Consider the following 21,502-nt stretch of genomic DNA (forward strand, 5'->3'; position numbering starts at 1 on the left):
TACTTAAGTAAAGCATTCATTAGGTACCCCTGCTATCTCCTCCAGTTCCATACACGTTTTTCCACCGTCACACTTGATTAGTCCTATTCCCTCACGTCTTATCCTCTTGCTCTTCTCATACTTGTAGAATTCCTTGGAGTTCTCCTGAATACTGTCTGCCAATGCCTTCTCATGGCCCCTTCTGAAACTCCTAATTTCATTCTTAAGCTCCTTCCTGCTAGCCTTTCAGCCTCAAAATCTCTATCATTGCCTAGTTTTTTGGACCCTTAATAACCTTTTCTTTTCTTCTTGACTAGATATTCAACAACCTTTTTACACCACGGTTCCTGTACCCTACCATCCTTTCCATATTGCATTGGAATGTACCTATGCAGAACTCCATGCAAGTATCCCCTCAACATTTGCCACATCTCTGCCATACGTTTCCCTGAGAATATCTGTTCCCAATTTATGCTTCCAAGATCCTGCCTGATAACCTTATATTTCCCCTTACTCCAATTAAACACTTTCTTAACTTATCTGTTCCTATCCCACTCCAGTGCTGTGGGAAAGGAGATAGAATTGTGATCACTATCTCCAAAGTGCTCTCCCATTGAGAGATCTGACACCTGACCAGGTTCATTTCCCAATACCTGATCAAGTACCAGATTTGGGAACAGCTTCTTTCCAACTGTGAGAAGACTGCTGAATGGATCCTGACCCTGATCAGGGCTGTACGTTCATAAAATCTCGGACCTGCCTCTCGGTTTTATTTATGATTTATAATTTAAATTTTTATTTGTTCACTATTGATGCGAAGCGCAGAATCAAATATCACTGTGATGATTGTAAGCTCTAGTATCAATTGTTTGGTGACAATAAAGTAATAAAGTAAAATAAGTAAAGTACAGCCTCTCCTCCTGTAGACTTATCGACATATTGTGTCAGGAAAACTTCCTGAATACACCTAACTAACTCCACTCCATCTAAACCCCTTGCTGTAGGGAGATGCCAATCATATTTGGGAAATTAAAATCTCCCACCACAACATCCCTGCTAATATTACACCTTCCCAGAATCTGTCTCCCTATCTGCTCCTTGTGTCCCTCTTACTACTGATGGTCTGTAAAAAACCCCCAGTAGTGTTATTGACCCTTCCTGTTCCAAACTTGCACCCACAGAGACTCTGTAGACAATCCCTCCATGTCTTCCTCCTTTTCTGCAGCCAAGACACTATCTCTGATCAGCAGTGCCATACCCCACCTCTTTTGCCTCCCTCCCTGTCCTTTCTGAAACATCTAAAGTCTGGCTCTCTAAGTAACCATTCATGCCCCTGAGCTATCCAACTACAAAGTTTTTTACTTAGAATGTTATGGTCACTTGCTCCTAAAGGCTGAACGACTTCCTTACTCAAACTTCTATCTTGATTGTTACAGAATATGAAATCTAGACAGACCTTCTGTCTTGTTGCTGTATTAGCACACTGGGTCAAAAAACAATCATTCAACAACACAATTAATTCACTTTCCAGTAATCCATTCGTCACTGGATTTTCCCACACAATATTTGGGAAATTAAAGTCTCCCATGGTGCACTTGGGTGTGGGACGGTGCAGGTAGTGGAGGATCATGTGTGTTTCACTGTGGGACAGTGCGGCAAGGTGTGAGATGGTGTGAGATGGTCTGGGACTCTACATCACTCCTCCTTCTGTAATGCCCCAACACTACCATATCTCATGTCTCTGTATCATTCCTGCTTCCCACACTCTGCAACCCAGAGTCTGACCTGGACCTCCTGCTGGAGGGTGGTGCCTTTCGCCAGGATGGGGGCGACCATTTCATCCGTAACGGGGAACTTTGCTGGGATCTCGCTGCATTGTTCGATGAGAACAGGGTTTGATCCATTCAGGTACTGATAGCCAAAGAATCTGTCTTCTTTCCAATGTTTCTTCACATATTCTAGGGAACAGAGGAGACACACTGTTGATCACATCTGTCACAGCTGGGTCATAATCTTCTTGCACCAGACCCTTCCTATTGGAAGTAGATTGCCAGCTAAACATCTCTGTTTATTACAGGAACCTCCCTGATGCTGACAGTGACAATGAAGCAACTGGTGAACTCACCTGACACTGGATCTCTGTTGACCTCAGAGGGTTTGTAATTCACTCAGCGTACTCCACACCTCATGGCACATCTTCAGTGGCTGCAGTCCGAGCTCCACAATGCTGCATCAACAAAAGCACATCACAGTGAATCTAGACTGTTGGACTAACACTCATTAGGCACCTCACATCATTCCACAGGAAGGGACAAAGTCTGTGCCCTGCTTTATCATTACTCCAACGTGGAGACATGAGTTAAGTCGGGGTTGGGTATACTCAGTGAATGGCAGGATCCCGTGGATTGCTGCTGAACACGGGATACAAGGACCTGGTTTGGTAAAAATGGGAACACAGGAAGACAGGATAGTGTGGAGGGTGTACGACGTGCTTGCCAGTGTTGTCTGAGGCACTGAGCATTAAAGTTGGGAGGTTCCATTTGAGCTGTACTGAACGTTAGTCAGGCTGCACCGGAGTCCTGCGGGCAGTTTCCGGTCCGTACACTACGGAAAGGATGGGATTGAGCTGGAGGGGTACAGAAGGTATCCACATTGGTGTGGTCTGGATTAGAGGGCCTGAGTGATAAGGTTGCGACCTTCCCCTGGAGTGAAGGAGGCTGAGGGGTGACATTAAGAGAAGAACAGGGAGCAGATACTGATATCCTGGTTGACATAGGGCTGTGCTATAACCAGAGGGTAGTGAATGAAGAGGAAAGTGGGATAACTGGGAAGTTGAACCATCAAAAATCAACATCATTCGGGTGAGGACGGGGAGATAAATGTTCCCTGTTCCTGTTCAGAGACTCAGAAAGGTCAAGTAACTCACTTACCAGTGTGATCGTCAGGCACAATCTGACACAGGAGAGTGTAGGAGGTTGGGGTGCAGATATGCTGGATGGTCACAGTCCCTCCCCAGGTTAGGGAGTCTAACACTAGAAGGCACAGGTATATGGCAAGAGGGAAAAGATCTGAAGATCCATTTTAACAAACAGAGGGTGGCCCGTATGTGGCCAGAGGAGGCAGTTGAACTAGGGACAATTACAATGTTTATGAGGCAGTTGGATAGGTACATGGATAGAAAAAGTTTGGAGGGATATGGGCCAAAATCTGAGAAATAGCACGAACTGTGGTAGACGTCTTGGTTGGCACGGATAAGTTGGGGCAAAGGGCCTGCTTCTGTACTGTATGACTCTAACTCTGGGCAAACTGCAGGCACCCATTTACCACACAACCCAAACAAAGACTTAGTGGGTTTGAACATTGGCCCATTCTGTTCCAATACTTACGCAGCATCTATGTTAAGGAAGGTGCGGACCTTCCTGCCGAATGGCATCACTGCGTCTCTCGGTAAGTCACTGCTCTTTGCACAGTTAATGCTTCTTGGAATTCCTTTTGGAAAAGTTCTCCAACTAAAACACAAGGTAAAAATTCCTCAAACTCTTCGTGGAAGTAATTGGAAATACGAACAATGTTCAATTTGATGTTTACAGTCACCGTCTGCACCACCAGTTCAGGTACAATACAGCCTAGTCACAGTGTACATCTGACAATGGGTCGTTGATCTGAGACTGGCCACTGTAAGTCCCCCGCAACACCCACCCTGTCTCTACGTTGGTGGGATGTAGAAGCTGTGAGGAGTTCATGGGAATGTATAGACTACGAGGAAAGAAACTGAGGAAATTGGCATTGGAGAGATTGTTCAGCTGTGTGTTTCACAGTGGTCCATTATGATTGATGGAGGTTCAGTATGGTCCAACATGGTCCAGTCTGACCCACTGTGATGCAGTAGGATCCACTGGAACTGTATGATTCAATGTGCTCCATTGTGATCAGTGTGGTTCAGTATGGTCCACGGTGACCTACTGTGATTCTTTCCATAACACCATGAGACAATAATATATAGGGAGCAGAATTAGGACATACGCCCCATCGAGTCTGCTCAGCCATTCTGTCATGGCTCATTTATTATCTCTTTCAACCCAATTTTTGCCTTATCCATGCAAACTTTGATGCCACAACTAATCAATAATCTGTCAAACTCCGCTTTAAATGTACCCAATGACACGGCTTGCACAGCCGTCTGTGGCAATGAATTTGATAGATTCACCACTCTCTGGCTGAAAAAAATTCTACTTATTTCTATTCTAAAGGGATGATCGTTTATTCAGAAGCTTGAACTGTCCATGTAACAGCAGAGAGTTCACACGTTGACCACTGGTCATCAAGGCCAGTCTTTCCCTCCTTATCAGAGGCGGGTGCACCCTGTGCCCAGAAAGAGGGCATCGTGGAAGGGTGATCACTTGAAGGAGGTTGTACAGAGACCCTGCTTGTATTCTATGACCCTTGTTATAACAGTTCCTCTACACCACTGGATTTTGACCTGTTTCCCGAGAGACTGATGGCTTTATACTCACTGGTACATGTCTTGTCTCTTCTGCATTTCCTTTTTCCGATATTCCTTCAGGATGGCCGAATTGTAATCATGTTGTTTCCAGGCTGGCCAAGAACAGAGTCAAAGATCAGGGAACACTAATAACGGAGCATCACATCAAGTCTTTCCAGAAATTTCCCATTCTCTGGTCTACCGTCTCAAAGTTGGTTGCTGGACCTGCAGTTAGAACTTCGTGGGTCATCCCAACCAACCTGGTGCCTGAAATGTTCTCTCCCCAAGAATGCTGCCCAATGTATTGAGCATTTTCAGATTCTGCCAATTTATTTCAACCTTCTGACACTGCCAAGCCTTGGGCTGTGGGTCACCACCATGGAGCTCATCGCCAGCTTTGGGTCAGCTCCAGGTCATGTGTCTGAAGCTCAATGAGAGACGTGGGTCACAGCCACGGCATTCGTGTAGAGCTCACTGAGGGCTGTGGCTCACTACCAGCCCATGAGTGGGAAGTTCACCAAAGGCTGTAGCTCCTGGTTGGGCATGGATGAGGGCCAGGCCATGCACAAGTGCCAGAGTGTAGAGCTCAGCATGATGTTGGCAGAGACCAAGAGCATCCTACCAGCTGCCCACATACAAACACACACTTTCAATGCCTCAAGAAAACCAAAGCCCTTCACTGGAGATGTAAGGTAGCAGGAACAGGAACTACCCTTCTAGTTCCACCCAACACCCCTGGTCTGCCCCCACAGGGAAATGAAACCAGTGACCAATGTTCTTAAAGCAGCCAACAGCTTGCTGGCCAGTTCACCCAGTCACCGTCCGGAGAGGGGCCAGTGGAACAGAATCTCTACAGCTGGGTCACGGGGTATCATGCCAATGCTGGTTCCTGGTGCCTCTGTAGATCCCTGCAAGCAACACTGAAGGAAAGTTTATGAAGGTAAACTGGTCGAATCACTCAGTCACACTAAACTGTAAGGTTTTTGGGTTGTGTGAAACCCAGTGTAAAGTTTGAGTGGCAAATATTATTCCTTTCTTCAAGAAAAGGAGTAGGGATAATCCTTTGAATTATACACCAGTAAGTCTTAATAAATGGTGGGCAAATTATTGGAGAAGATTTTTAGAGACAGGATTTACGAGCATTTGGACCGATTAGGGATCTAATGGGCGGGGTTAGGGATAGCCAGCAAGGCGTTGTGATGGATAAGTCATATCTCACTAGCCTGACTGAATTGATTGAGGATGTGACAGAGCACATTAACAAAGGTGGAACAATGGATGTAGTGTGCGTGGATGTTAGTAAGATGTTTGACAAAGTTCCCCATGGTAGCCTCATTCAGAAATTCAGGAGCGAAGCTCCATGTACATATATAAAAGCCTCTTAAAAGAACCTATCGTACCTGCCTCCAGGACTGTTGCTGGCAGCCCATTCCATGCACTCACCACTCTCTGAGTAAAAATCTTACCTCTGACATCTCCTCTTTACCTACTCCCCAGCACCTTAAACCTGTGTCCTCTTGTGGTAACCAGTTCAGCCCTGGGAAAAAAGCCTCTGACTATCCATTGGATCAATACTTCTCATCATCTTGTACACCTCTATCAGGTCACCTCTCATCCTCCTTCGCTCCAAGGAGAAAAGGCCAAGTTCACTCAACCTATTCTCATAAGGCATGCTCCCCAATCCAGGCAACATCCTTGTAAATCTCCTCTGCACCTTTTCTATGGCTTCCACATCCTTCCTGTAGTGAGGCTACCAGAACTGAGCACAGTACTCCAAGTGGGGTCTGACTAGGGTCCAAAAAATCTGCAACATTACCTCCAGGCTACAAAGTTCAATTCCATGATTGATGAAGGCCAATACATCATACACCTTCTTAACCACAGAGTCAACCTGCGCAGCTGCTTAGAGCGTCCTATGGACTCGGACCCCAAGATCCCTCTGATCCTCCATACTGCCAAGAGTCTTACAATTATTACTATATTCTGCCATCATATTTGACATAATAACTGAACCACTTCACACTTATATGGGTTGAACGCCATCTGCCACTTCTCAGCCCAGTTTTGCATCCTATGAATATCCTGCTATAACCCCTGACAGCCCTACATACTATCCACAACACCTCCAACCTTTGAGTCATCAGCAAACTTACTGATCCATCCCTCCACTTCCTTATCCAGGTCATTTATAAAAATCACGAAGAGTAAGGGTCCCAGAACAGATCCCTGAGATTCTCTGACGAAGGGTCTCGGCCCAAAACTTCGACAGCGCTTCTCCCTATAGATGCTGCCCGGCCTGCTGTGGTCCACCAGCATTTTGTGTGTGTTGTTCCCTGAGATTCTCCACTGGTCACCAGCATCCATGACCTGTCTACATCCACTCTTTGCCTTCTGTGGGCAAGCCAGTTCTGAATCCACAAAGCAATGTCCTCTTGAATCCCATGCCTCCTTACTTTCTCAGTAAACCTTGCATAGGGTACCTTATCAAATGCCTTGCTGAAATCCATATACACTACATCTACTGCTCCTCCTTCATCAATGTGTTTAGTCACATCTTAAAAAAAAATCAATTAGGCTTGTAAAGCACGACCTGCCCTTTACAAAGCCATGCTGACTATTCCTAATCATATAATACTTCTCCAAGTTTTCATAAATCCTGCCTCTCAGGATCTTCTCCATAAACTTACCAAACTCTCTGTTAAGACTCACTGGTCTATAATTTCCTGGGCTATCCCTACTCCCTTTCTTGAATAAAGGAAGAACATCCACAACCCTCCAATCCTCCAGAATCTCTCCCATCCTCATTGATGATGCAAAGATCCTCGCCTCCCACAGTAGTCTAGAGTACATTTCATCCAGTCCCGGCGACTTATTCAACTTGATGCTTTCCAAAAGCTCCAGCACATCCTCTTTCTTAATATCTACATGCTCAAGCTTTTCAGTCTGCTGCAAGTCATCGCTACAATCACCAAGATCCTTTTCCATAGTGAATACTGAAGTAAAGTATTCATTAAGTACCCCTGCTATTTCCTCCAGTTCCATACACACATTCCCACTGTCACACTTGATAGGTCCCATTCTTTCACATCTTATCCTCTTGCTCTTCACATACTTGTAGAATACCTTAGGGTTTTCCTTAATTCTGCCTGCCAAGGCCTTCTCATGGCCCCTTCTGGCTCTCCTAATTTCCGTCTTAAGCTCCTTCCTAGTAGCCTTATAATCGTCTAGATCTCTAACATTACCTAGCTCTCTGAACCTTTTGTAAGCTTTTCTTTTCTTCTTGACTAGATTTATTACAGCCTTTGTACACCATGTTTCCTGTACCCTACCATAACTTCCCTGTCTGATTGGAACGTACCTATACAGAACTCAACAGAAATATCCCCTGAATATTTGCCACATTCCTTCCATAAATTTCCCTAAGAACATCTGTTTCCAATTTAAGCTTCCAGTTTCCTGCCTGATAGCCTCATAATTCCCCTGACTCCAATTAAACATTTTTCTAACTTGTCTGTTCCTATCTCTCCCCAATGCTATTGTAAAAGAGACAGAATTATGATTACTATCTCCAAAATGCTCTCTCACTGAGAGATCTGACACCTGACCAGGTTCATTACCCATTACCAAATCAAGTCCAGCCTCTCCTCTTGTAGACTTATCTACATACTGTGTCAAGAAACCTTCCTGAACACACCTAACAAACTCCACCCCATCTAAACCCCTCGCTCTAGGGAGATGCCAATCGATATTTGGGAAATTAAAATCTCCCATCACAACAACTCTGTTATTATTACACTTTCCAGGATCTAGTACCTGTCTCTTCCCCTTCCCCCTCCTGACTGTGACCTACCTGTCTGCCTCCCGTGTCCCCAGTGTGACCCCACCTTCCTGTAACTCCACTCTGTCACCTCCTCGCTCTCCCTGACCAGACGAAGGTAATCGAGCTTAACACTTCCTTAACAGTTCCTTAACACTTTCCCTTAAGGAGCTGCAGCTCGACACACCTGGTACAGATATGGCCGTCCGGGAAGCTGGGAGACTCCAGCACGCCCCACATCTGACACGGAGCACAGAAAACTGGCCTCACACACATACTTCCTACCTCGCCTTGTCACCTCCTAAGCTTGTTGAGCCAAAGCCTGCTCGACGCTGCCTGCTGGATATGGCTGCTTTCTGTTTAAACTTTCGCGCTCCACTGGCTGACGTCACACGCCTGCACAGTCTCGCCTCTCTTTACCCGAGTAGTAAAAATCTCCCTTCATCCCGAAAAAGTCAGCAGTTCACTCTCAGCCCTTCTTGTGTTTTTGTTTTTGCGGTAGCGGAACATTGGAATACATAATAATAAAAACTGTGAAGTGCAGCGAGTATATACTTGTGTGTGTGTGCGTGCGCGCAGTCTGTGCATGTGTAAGTGTGTGTAGGCATATGCATGTGAGTGTGTGTGATAAATAAGTAGTGCAAAAAGTAGTAGTGGGGTAGTGTTCATGACTTCATGTTAATTCAGAAGTCTTATGTCTGATGGCAGAGGGGAAGAAGCTGTTTTTGAATCACTGAGTGTGTGCCTTCAGGCTCATGTACCTCCTTCCTAATGGTAGCAATGAGAAGAGGGCATGTACTGGGTGATGGGGTCCTTAATCATGCCTTTTTGAATCACTGAATATTCTGGATGATACAGAGACTAGTATCTCTGATGGAACTGACTGAGTTCACAACTTTCTGCAGCTTCTTTCCTCGGCCCTTCAACAGTAAAACCAAACTGCAGTCTGGCTGGGAGGACGGTACATGTTACTGAATGACGTGGTTGGTTTTTCTGCACCTTTTGGTTATTTGTAAGTGTTCTGTTCATGTAATTTGAATAATACAGATTGTGAAATCTGTGATGCGTAACAACCAAGTGGAAATTACACCATTGTAAGGAATGGGTTAAATTCCAATTCCTCTTTGGAATATGCTAAGATGTGTAACACAAAATGGAAGGCTGGAAGACAAGATGGTGTCAGCTTGGAATGTGGTGATGGTCTGGAGATGCGAGTGTGAATCCTTTTCAGATCTTTTTATTATTATTATTCAAAAATAGCACAAGTACATTGAAGTAACAGCACTTACAATGCCTCATAAAAGAGGAAATTATCTTCAGGATTGAAAATTTTGTGAATTAAAAAAACCCTACTAAGCAAGAAAAGTGACAGAAAAATAAGAAACCCATTGGAGGTACAACCCCAGAGCCATGCATCATACAAAAAGCTTCTAAAAATAAATATCAAACCGCCATCAAGGAAAAAAGATATATCAAAAAAATTTGCATTTAGATCGTGGAGGGAATCTATCAGTTAACTGAAATGATAATAACGAGCAAATGAGCCCCATCCCTTCTCAAAATCAAATAAAGGTTCAAAGGTTCGACTTCTAATTTTCTCCAACATTTTCTCCAAAGTGATGACACAGCATCACTTGAGAGAACCATTGTGACAAAGTAGGAGCTGACAATATCCGTCCATTTCAACAAGATGGCCCTCCTAGCTATCAATGTAACAAACGCAATAACATGTTGGTCAGACATTGATATTTTGAGGAATTATTCCAAAAAGCATAGTCAACTTATTAGGTTGTAAATTGATTCTGAGTGCTTCAGAAATTGTCGAAAAGACTGACTTCCAAAACTGTTTTAATATAGAACATGGCCAGAACATATGTGTCAGTGTAGCTATGTCTGTTATATATCTATCACAATACTTGTCAACATTGGGAAATATTTTAGAAAGTCTCACCTTCGTCAAATGGTAACGATCTACAATTTTCAATTGAATCAGTGAATGACTAGCACAGATCGAAGAAGAGTTAACCAGCTTCAAAATCCGTGTCCAATCCTCCCATATAAAAGTCAAATTGAGTTCCTTCTCCCAATCCTGTTTAATCTTAAGTAAAGGACGCTTATCCCATTGTAAAAATAAATTATAAATTCTTCCAATAGAACCTTTTAACGAGGGGTTCATATTCATAATAGTATCTAGCAAGTCAGCCTCCAATCTGTAGGGAAAATTACCTAAATATTTTTGTAAAAAATGTCTAACTTGGATATTGTAAAAAGTGTGAATATGAGAGAGAATATTTATCAACTAATTGTTCAAAAGACATCAATCTGCCTTCTTAAAATAAATCCGAAGAAGAATTAATACCTTTATTTTTCCAAAGTAAAAAAATTGGATCACTCCAAGAAGGTTTAAAAAAGTAATTATGATGAATTAAACTACAAAGTTTAAACTTTTTATGATTTAAAAAAATTGTGGCACTGGATCAAAATTTGTAAAGAGTGCTTAACATAGGATATAGGTTTAAATTAACAACTTTAGCTAATTGTATAGGTAGAGCAACTCCTAATAATGAAGTTAAATAAAACTGTTCCACAGCTCTCAGTTCCTGGTCTACCCAGATTGGCCGATCATTCCTATCACCTCAATATAACCAAAAGGACACAAATCACAAATTAACAGCCCAATAATACAATCTTAGATTAGGCAAAGAGAGGTCTCCATCCTTTTTCAACTTTTGCAAATGACATTTACCCATTCTTGGTCTTATATTATCCCAAATAAAAGATAGAATAATAGAATCAATCCGATCAAAAAACTTCTTAGTCAAAAAACAGGAATATTCTGAAATAAATATAAAAAATTTGGTAAAATCATCATTTTAACTACATGAATACGACCAACAAGTGAAAATGTAAGTGGGCTCCATCTACTAAAGGAGCATTTCATAGAGTCCACTAAAGGAGGAAAATTGGCTTTATAAAGATCCTTATTTTTTTTAGTAATTGTAACACCTAAATATCTAAAAGTATCCGTAACTTTAAAAGGAATATTATCATATATAGAGACAGATTCATTTAAAGGAAGTAATTCACTTTTACTAAAATTTATTTTATATCCTGAAAGGCTCTGAATTTGTCAAATAATTTTAGCAAAGCAGGAATAGATTCATCGGGCTTAGATATATATACCAATAAATCATCAGCGTAAAGAGAGATCTTGTGCATGGTCTCATTCACAAAAATCCCATGAATATTTTCAGCTTCACGAAGAGCAATAGCAAGAGGTTCTAATATTAAGTTAGATAACAAAGGACTTAATGGACAACCTTGTCTTGTCCCCCGTGATAGCTGAAGAAAAGGAGACCTACAGTTATTAGTGACAACAGTAGTAATAGAAGCTTTATATATCATTTTAATCCAATTATTAAAATCGATACCAAAACCAAATTTTTTCTAAAACATTAAATAAATATTTCCATTCGACTCGATCAAATGCTTTTTCAGCATCCAAAGATATAACGCATTGTGGAGTTTTAGAAGAAGGTGAATATATAATGTTAAATGATCTCTGAACATTTGAGAAAGAGTAATGACCCTTTTTAAAGCCTGTTTGATCTTTAAAAAATGATTTTATCCAAAAAACTCTCCAACCAATTGGCCATTATCTTTGAGAGAATCTTAGCATCAACATTCAATAATGAAATAGGTCTGTTTGAGGCACAATCAGTAGGATCTTTATTCTTTTTGAGAATTAAAGAAATAGAAACTTCATAAAAAGTAGAGGGTAAATCACTTTTCACAAAAGATTCTTTAAACATCTCCAACATATATGGAGAAAGCAATTTTCCAATTTTTAAATAAAATTCTACAGGATAACCATCAAGTCCCGGGACCTTACCAGATTGCATTGAGAAAATAGATTTATGAATTTCGGATTCAGTAATTTGGGCATCAAGAGTTTTTTGATCCTCAGCAGAAATTTTAGGAAAAGCAATCTTTTGTAAAAAAAAAGCATTCATTTCAGAAGAGTCTACTGGACATTGAGATTTATAAAGTTCAGTATAAAAATCTTGAAAAATCTTATTAATTTCTTCATAATCCCGAGCCAGGGTACCATCTTTTCTACGAATTTTCAAAATTTGCCTCTTGGCTCCAGCTGATTTTAATTGAGATGCAAGTAGTTTATTATTTTTATCTCCAAACATATAAAATTGGCTCTTTAACTTAAGTAGATAACCTTCAATTGGATGAGTTAATAATAGGTTATATTGTGATTGAAGTTCCACCTTTTTTAAAATAAGTTAATATTACATGAAGTCGCATAGATATTATCTAAATCTTTAATTTGTTTTCAAATTTTATCTGATTCTGCTTTAGTCTGTTTTTTAAGTTTAGTTGAATAAGAAATAATCTGACCACGTAAAAATGCTTTGAATGTATCCCATATAATTAATTTAGACATACCTCCTATATCATTAAAAAGAAAAAATTCTTTTATCTGGCTTTCGATAAAACTGATAAAGTCAGAGTTTTGCAATAAAGTCTGAGACATGCACCATAGTGGACGGCCAAAAATGACATTGTCAAATTCAAAGAACAAACTCAAAGGTGCATGATCAGATATAGCAATAGCGTCATTTACACAGTTTTTAACTTTAGGCAAAAGACGGCGATCAACTATGATATAATCAATCCTCGAATATTTTTATAAACATATGAAAAAAAGAATATTCTCTGTTATCAGGGTGTAAATGCCTCCATAATTCGATCAACCCAAAATCGGTCAATAAGGAGTTAATAACTGACGCAGAATGATTTGGAAGTCGTTGATTAGTTGAGCTCTTATCGATCATAGGAGTTAAACAACAGCTAAAATCCCCACCCATTATCAACATATACTCATTTAAATCTGGCAGTAAAGCAAATATTTTTTTTAAAAATGAAGGATCATCTAAATTAGGATCATACAAATTAACCAAAACAACCTTTCTATTACAAATCACCCCTTTAACAATTAAAAATCTACCATTAGAATCTGATTCAATATCCTCTTGAGTAAATATATTAGATTTAATAAAGATAGACACGCCCCTAGTTTTGCTATGAGAGGTAGCATGGAGTTGTATTCCCTTCCACCAGCGAAAAAATTTATTTTGATCTCCCGCCCTGATATGCGTCTCCTGAGCAAAAATTATATCAGGTTGGAATCGATTAATAATTTTAAAGGTCTATTTTCATTTAATAGGATGATTCCAACCACGTACATTCCAACTTATTACATTAATCCGTTTAGCTGCCATACTATAATTTTATTCCAATTTACTTTATACATGCGCAGAACACATACCAATACGGGATTATCAAAGATGGCGGTGATGAAGAATACAGCCATATAGAAAATACGCATGCTCCGAAACTACCCAATAGGAAAAGACTCCTAACTCTAAACCTAACCCACCTTCCCAAAAGCCCGAAAAAAAGGCAAACGAACTAAGATAGGTGCGAAGTCATGGGCCGCTCTGTTGGACTCGTCTCTCCCTCCCCCAGCCAGTACACAAAAAAAAAATAAAATGACTTTGCAAGAAAGACAGTAACGTCTCAACAAAGGAGAGTGTTTAAATTCCATCATGTAAAATATTAATTAGTAATATCATAGTAACTAAACCCTCCCAGATATATATATATATATATATATATATATATATATATATATATATATATATAAGAGAAACCCTATTGGTAGGAAAAAAACTACCAGTTAATAATTTAAGAAAGAACAAAAAAACATCAAAGCAAATATTAGATAAAAGGAACAAATCCTTTTATCCTCTTTTCTCAGTCAAATATGTAATTAACCATTTAAACAGTCAAACTTGAACTGTAAATCTTCTTTCCAAAAAAAAAACTCCAATAGGATGTAATGATGAGCAGGTTTTCTTTTCTTCTTTTATTAATCTGTCAATGAAATATCCAAATAGCCTTCATCTATCTTCTTTTCGAAATGCAAGTAAGATACAGATAATCAAACAGCTTTTCAGATAGTTCATTTGGTAGTAACGTCAGTGGCGGTGACAGGTATCGCCTGGACAAAATCCCGCGCGACTTTTGGGTCAAAGAAAGTACATGGGGAAGAATTAGGAGGAAAAACTTTCTTTCTTGTCGGGTAACTCAAAGAGGGGAATTGTTTCTTATCATATGCTTATTTCATTACCAAAGCAAATCTTGCTCTTTGTTTCATTACTTCTTTCAGATAATCTTCATAAAAACGGAGCTCAGACTGACTGAATCTGAAAACTCTGTTTTCTTGCCTGTCGCATTATTTGATCTTTAATTTTAAAGTGATGAAAACAAACCAAAACAAATCTTGGTCTGGTTGAATCTTTAAATTTCGAAGTGGACAGCCTGTGTGCTCTTTCAATAGCAGGCGGCTGTGATAAAATAGTCGGAAATAGATCATGAAAGAGCTTACCAAAGTAAACCGTTAAGTCTCCATTTTCAGCTCCTTCTTGCAATCTAACAATTCGTATGTTGTTTCGGCGAGACTTAGTTTCCAAATCAATAATCTTATTACTATATTTTTCCAAACGGGTCGTAGTTTCAGACAGTTTTTGCTTAGTTGACTTCAAATCCTCTTCATGTTTAGTAACTTGAGTTTCCACATCTTTAAGTTTTCCCAGAAATAACTTCATTTCATTATTATTCTTTTCCAGTTGATCTTTAATTGCCTTAGTCTGATCTTGAATTGATTTCAGTGTACGAATGATATTTTCAGCCCATGCTGGCATTTCATCAGATCTTTCCTTTGGCATCTTTCCTTTTCCATTACCTTTGTCAGTAGGTTCATGCGGATTCTCATAGGCATAGACATATTACTCCCCTTCAAGAATCAGCAATTAAAAATGTTTACTTCAAAATTTAAGCTGGGGGGAGGGAGAGAAAACTAAGAGCAGCAGAAAATCAGTGCTACTCCATCGACAGACAGAATCGGTCTCGGCGAGTGGGAATCCTAGGCAGGGTCATGACTGGTGTAAAGAGCTGGACAAGACAAGAGACAGACAAGAACACCGAGAGAGAGAGTGTGTGAGAGGAAGAGATAGATAGATAGACAGACAGACAGACAGAGAGATAGATAGAGAGAGAGAGCGAGAAAGATTTTTGGGACACTTCTGGTTCTCCGGCTGTATATTGTGTGACGTGGTTTAGTGATCGATTCGTAATTTTTATTTTGTCTATTTATTACTTTATTAACATTTTCTTTCTCTATTTTACTCTTTATATAAACCGGTTAGAGTCGGCAAAACATTGTTGGCCGAAGGGTCTGTACGGCGATTTACTGTTCCATGTTCTCTTTTGGAAGAAGACAGCGAGGCTTTGAGAGGAAGTGCGGCGGCGACGGCGGCCATTTTCAAATTGCTTCTCAGATCGGAGTTGTGAGAGGCGGGACTGCGCAGGCGCGTGAAGGAGGCCTGGGAAGGAGGGAAGATATGAAAAGAATGCAGCCTTAAGCAGCGGGCAGCGGAGTGAGCCGGGAGCAGAGTGTAGGGCTTAGGCGGAAGAGGGCACAGTAAGCTTATCTTTTAGTTCTCCTTGTTATTTTCAGTTATTCGGGAAGTATGAGTGTGAGGGCAGCTTGTTGTTCTCGGTGTCGGATGTGGGAGATCCTGGAGTCTCCGAGCCTCCCGGACGTCCACATCTGCGCCAGGTGCGTCGAACTGCAGCTCCTGAGGGACCGAGTTAGGGAACTGGAGCTGCAGGTCGATGACCTTCGGCTGGTCAGGGAGAGTGAGGAGGTGATAGAGAGGAGTTACAGGCAGGTGGTCACTCCGGGGCCACGGGAGGCAGATAGGTGGGTCACGGTCAGGAAGGGGAAGAGGCAGGTACTAGAGAGTACCCCAGTGGCTGTACCCCTTGACAATAAGTACTCATGTTTGAGTACTGTTGGGGGGGACAGCCTACCTGGAGGAAGTGACAGTGGCCGGGCCTCCGGCACAGAGGACGGCCCTGTAGCTCAGAAGGGTAGGGATAGAAGAAAGAGGACCATAGTAATAGGGGACTCGATAGTCAGGGGTTCAGACAGGCGGTTCTGTGGAGGTGATCGGGAGTCCCGGATGGTAGTTTGCCTCCCTGGTGCCAGGGTTCGGGACGGTTCTGATCGCGTCCAAGATATCCTGAAGTGGGAGGGTGAGGAGCCAGAGGTCGTGGTACATGTAGGTACCAATGACATAGGTAGGAAAGGGGAAGAGGTCCTGAAACGAGAGTATAGGGAGTTAGGAAGGCAGTTAAGAAGAAGGACCGCAAAGGTAGTAATCTCGGGATTACTGCCTGTGCCATGCATGGAGGATGAATGCGTGGCTGAGGGATTGGAGCGGGGGGCAGGGATTCAAGTTTCTGGATCATTGGGACCTCTTCTGGGGCAGGCGTTACCTGTTCAAGAAGGACGGGTTACACTTGAATCCTGGGGGGACCAATATCCTAGCGGGGAGGTTTGCTAGGACTACAGGGCAGACTTTAAACTAGTAAGATGGGGGGGTGGGAATCAATTTGAGGAAACTATGGGAGAGGAGGTTAGTTCACCAGTAGAGCAAGTAAGTAGACAGTGTGTGAGGGAGGAAAAGCAGGTGATGGAGAAGGGATGCGCTCAGCCCGAAGATGTAGGGGAGAAGAAAGAAAAGGATAATAAATTTGAATGCATTGTTAGGGATGAAAAGAGAGGAGGAGGTGGAGAGTATTTTAAATGTATCTATTTTAATGCTAGGAGCATTGTAAGAAAGGTGGATGAGCTTAAAGCGTGGATTGATACCTGGAATTATGATGTTGTAACTATTAGTGAAACATGGTTGCAGGAAGGGTGTGATTGGCAACTAAATATTCCTGGATTTAGTTGCTTCAGGTGTGATAGAGTAGGAGGGGCCAGAGGAGGAGGTGTTGCATTGCTTGTCTGAGAAAATCTTATGGCGGTGCTTTGGAAGGATAGATTAGAGAGCTCCTCTAGGGAGGCTATTTGGGTGGAATTGAGGAATGGGAAAGGTGTAGTAACACTGATAGGAGTGTATTATAGGCCACCTAATGGGGAGTGTGAGTTGGAAGAGCAAATGTGTAAGGAGATAGCAGATATTTGTAGTAAACTCAAGGTGGTGATTGTGGGAGATTTTAATTTTCCACACATAGATTGAGAAGTTCATTCTGTAAAAGGGCTGGATGGTTTAGAGTTTGTGAAATGTGTGCAGGATAGTTTTTTGCAACAATACATAGAAGTACCGACTAGAGATGGGGCAGTGTTGGATCTCCTGTTAGGGAATGCGATAGGTCAGCTGACAGATGTATGTGTTGGGGAGCACTTCGGGTCCAGTGATCGCAATAGCATTAGCTTCAATATAATTATGGAGAAGGACAGGACTGGACCTAGAGTTGAGATTTTTGATTGGAGAAAGGCTAACTTTGAGGAGATGCGAAGGGATTTAGAGAGAGTGGATTGGGTCAAGTTGTTTTATGGGAAGGATGTAATAGAGAAATGGAGGTCATTTAAGGGTGAAATTATGAGGGTACAGAATCTTTATGTTCCTGTTAGGTTGAAAGGAAAGGTTAAAGGTTTGAGAGCGCCATGGTTTTCAAGGGATATTAGAAACTTGGTTCGGAAAAAGAGGGATGTCTACAATAGATATAGGCAGCATGGAGTAAAGGAATTGCTCGAGGAATATAAAGAATGTAAAAGGAATCTTAAGAAAGAGATTAGAAAAGCTAAAAGAAGATACGAGTTTGGTTTGGCAAATAAAGTGGAAGTAAATCCGAAAGGTTTCTACAGTTATATTAAAAGCAAGAGGATAGTGAGGGATAAAATTGGTCCCTTAGAGAATCAGGGTGGTCAGCTATGTGTGGAGCCGAGGGAGATGGGAGAGATTTTGAACGATTTCTTCTCTTCGGTATTCACTAAGGAGAAGGATATTGAATTGTGTAAGGTGTGGGAAACAAGTAAGGAAGTTATGGAACCTATGACAATTAAAGAGGTGGAAGTACTGGCGCTTTTAAGAAATTTAAAAGTGGATAAATCTCCGGGTCCTGACAGGATATTCCCCAGGACCTTGAGGGAAGTTTGTGTAGAGATAGCAGGAGCTCTGACGGAGATCTTTCAGATGTCATTAGAAACAGGGATTGTGCCGGAGGATTGGCGTATTGCTCATGTGGTTCCATTGTTTAAAAAGGATTCTAGAAGTAAGCCTAGCAATTATAGACCTGTCAGTTTGACATCAGTGGTGGGTAAATTACTGGAAAGTATTCTTAGAGATAGTATTTATAATTATCTGGATAGACAGGATCTGATTAGGAGTAGCCAGCATGGATTTGTGCGTGGAAGGACATGTTTGACAAACCTTATTGAATTTTTTGAAGAAGTTACAAGGAATGTTGACGAGGGTAAGGCAGTGGATGTAGTCTATATGGACTTCAGCAAGGCCTTTGACAAAGTTCCACATGGAAGGTTAGTTAAGAAGGTTCAGTCGTTAGGTATTAATGCTGGAGTAATAAAATGGATTCAACAGTGGCTAGATGGGAGATGCCAGAGAGTAGTGGTGGATAATTGTTTATCGGGATGGAGGCCGGTGACTAGTGGGGTGCCTCAGGGATCTGTTTTGGGCCCAATGTTGTTTGTAATATACATAAATGATCTGGATGATGGGGTGGTAAATTGGATAAGTAAGTATGCCGATGATACTAAGGTAGGAGGTGTTGTGGATAATGAGGTGGGTTTTCAAAGCTTGCAGGGAGATTTATGCCGGTTAGAAGAATGGGCTGAACTTTGGCAGATGGAGTTTAATGCTGAGAAGTGTGAGGTTCTACATTTTGGCAGGAATAATCCAAATAGAACATACAGGGTAAATGGTAGGGCATTAAGGAATGCAGTGGAACAGAGAGATCTAGGAATAACAGTGCATAGTTCCCTGAAGGTGGAGTCTCATGTAGATAGGGTGGTGAAGAAGGCTTTTGGAATGCTGGCCTTTATAAATCAGAGCATTGAGTACAGAAGTTGGGATGTAATGTTAAAATTGTACAAGGCATTGGTAAGGCCAAAATTGGAATATTGTGTACAGTTCTGGTCACCGAATTATAGGAAAGATATCAATAAATTAGAGAGAGTGCAGAGATGATTTACTAGGATGTTACCTAGGTTTCAGCACTTAAGTTACAGAGAAAGGTTGAACAAGTTAGGTCTCTATTCATTGGAGCGTAGAAGGTTGAGGGGGGATTTGATCGAGGTATTTAAAATTTTGAGAGAGATAGATAGAGTTGACGTGAATAGGCTGTTTCCATTGATAGTAGGGGAGATTCAAACGAGAGGACATGATTTGAGAGTTAGGGGGCAAAAGTTTAAGGGAAACACGAGGGGGTATTTCTTTACTCAGAGAGTGATAGCTCTGTGGAATGAGCTTCCTGTAGAAGTAGTAGAGGCCAGTTCAGTTGTGTCATTTAAGGTAAAATTGGATAGGTATATGGACAGAAAAGGAGTGGAGGGTTATGGGCTGAGTGCGGGTAGGTGGGACTAGGTGAGATTAAGAGTTCGGCACGGACTAGGAGGGCTGAGATGGCCTGTTTCCGTGCTGTGATTGTTATATGTTATATGTTATTAACTTATTACTTAGAAACTGATTTCAAGCTTTGCTCAAGTGGTGGCACTTGTACCTCAAAATGAACAGTTTTGCGACCTTGCACAGTTGATGGACATTGGGGGAACCTTTCTTGCGTCTCGTGCTGACTGTGAGCGAGGTTTTAGCCTAATGAATCAACTCAAAAACAAGCTGAGAAACCGTTTAGGTGAATGTTATTTGGATATGTTAATGAGAATCAAAATCTATCAATTGGATGGAAGTTCTATTAGTCTAGATAGAGTTTACAAAGAATGGGTAAATGCCAAAGACAGGAGAGAGAAAAAATAACTGATTGAATTAAAAATTTATGTTATTTTGTTCTTATTCTGTGCAGTTTTAATGTCAAGTATTTTGAAAACCTACATAAACTCTGCCATGTGTGCATTCAGTGTGCACATACTTTTGTCACAGGAAAATTATTGCACAACACGATTGCTAAAACTTTGAAGGACATTGCTTAGAAGGTAATTACTTATAACGTTCAACAGTGTACAGCGCCTCATTTGTTTGCGCATACTTCCTGTTGCTGAATCAGTAAGAAACAAGGAAAAAACTTTAAAACATTTACATTTACATCCTGTTAAATTTTAACGATATAATCATACCAGCTCCTTCCAAGACATCCAGGGAATCACCACCAATCAGCCAGGTGTAGCATGGGAAATAGTAGATGTTGTTTAGAGTTTTCACCGTGATGTGACTACAATACCAGCTGTCCTCCAGCAGAAAGTGGTTCTTTTTGAACAGCTTCACCAGCAGAATGTCGCCGAGGTCGGACTGTGTTTTCACCTCCATGCTTTTACTCTGCACAGGAAACGTCAAACACAGCGGCCAGACTGCGACCTGTGGACACATATATCACTCTTGTAATGCCCGCTCACCCTACCGTACGCTGAGGTTTGTCCCTTCACTGTATGCTATTTCCTGACTCTCTACATCGCCGTACAAAGACCCCTATTCGAGCCCTCAAAGCTTGCTGTCCCCTGAACCGTCACTGTACACTTACCGCTGAACCCTCACCATACACTGAACTCAAAACTCAACCTCAGACTGTGGTCATCCCAGAACTATCATCATACACTGACCCCTGATCTACACTACTCACACAAGTTGACAGGGTTGTTAAGAAGTCGTACCGTGCGTTGGCTGAGTACAAGAACCGGAAGGTAATGTTGCAAGACTATAGAACCCTGGTTAGACTATACCTACTGGAATATTGTGGTCAGTTCTGGTCGTCTCATGAAATAAGTTAGTGGAAGCTTTAGAAAGGGTTCAGTGCATATTTGTTAGGATTAGAGAGAATGGCGCATGAGAATAAGTTCAGCAAGCGTGGGCTTTTCTCTTTGGAGTGAAGGAGGGTAAAAGGTTACTTGATAGAATACAAAATGCTAAATGGCATAGGTCATGTGGACAACCAGAGACACGTCCACAGAGTGGAAATGACTAATACCAGGGAGTAAAATTTTAACGAGATTGGTTAATTTTATCCAAGGTGGTGCTGGTGATCCACAGTGACACGTTGCAGACTGCTTACAAATCTACTAAATATACTTCTGAATTACAGAAAAGATGCAAACATCAGGATGCTCT

At 41.4% G+C, this 21,502-nt stretch overlaps 1 protein-coding gene across 1 annotated transcript in view; it reads right to left on the bottom strand.

The window, feature by feature from the left end:
- The window catches only part of LOC140729827 (polyunsaturated fatty acid 5-lipoxygenase-like), a 56,313-nt gene that overhangs the window by 22,395 nt on the left and 12,416 nt on the right, over positions 1-21,502 (bottom strand). The window contains exons 2-6 of the mRNA XM_073050039.1: positions 20,518-20,755; positions 4,494-4,575; positions 3,366-3,488; positions 2,157-2,206; positions 1,765-1,937 (exon numbers count right to left, since the gene is read on the bottom strand). Coding sequence (XP_072906140.1) covers positions 1,765-1,937; positions 2,157-2,206; positions 3,366-3,488; positions 4,494-4,575; positions 20,518-20,755 — 666 coding nt within the window. The remainder of the gene's footprint in view (positions 1-1,764; positions 1,938-2,156; positions 2,207-3,365; positions 3,489-4,493; positions 4,576-20,517; positions 20,756-21,502) is intronic.

Source organism: Hemitrygon akajei, chromosome 6 (assembly GCF_048418815.1).
Source record: "Hemitrygon akajei chromosome 6, sHemAka1.3, whole genome shotgun sequence".
NCBI lineage: Eukaryota > Metazoa > Chordata > Chondrichthyes > Myliobatiformes > Dasyatidae > Hemitrygon > Hemitrygon akajei.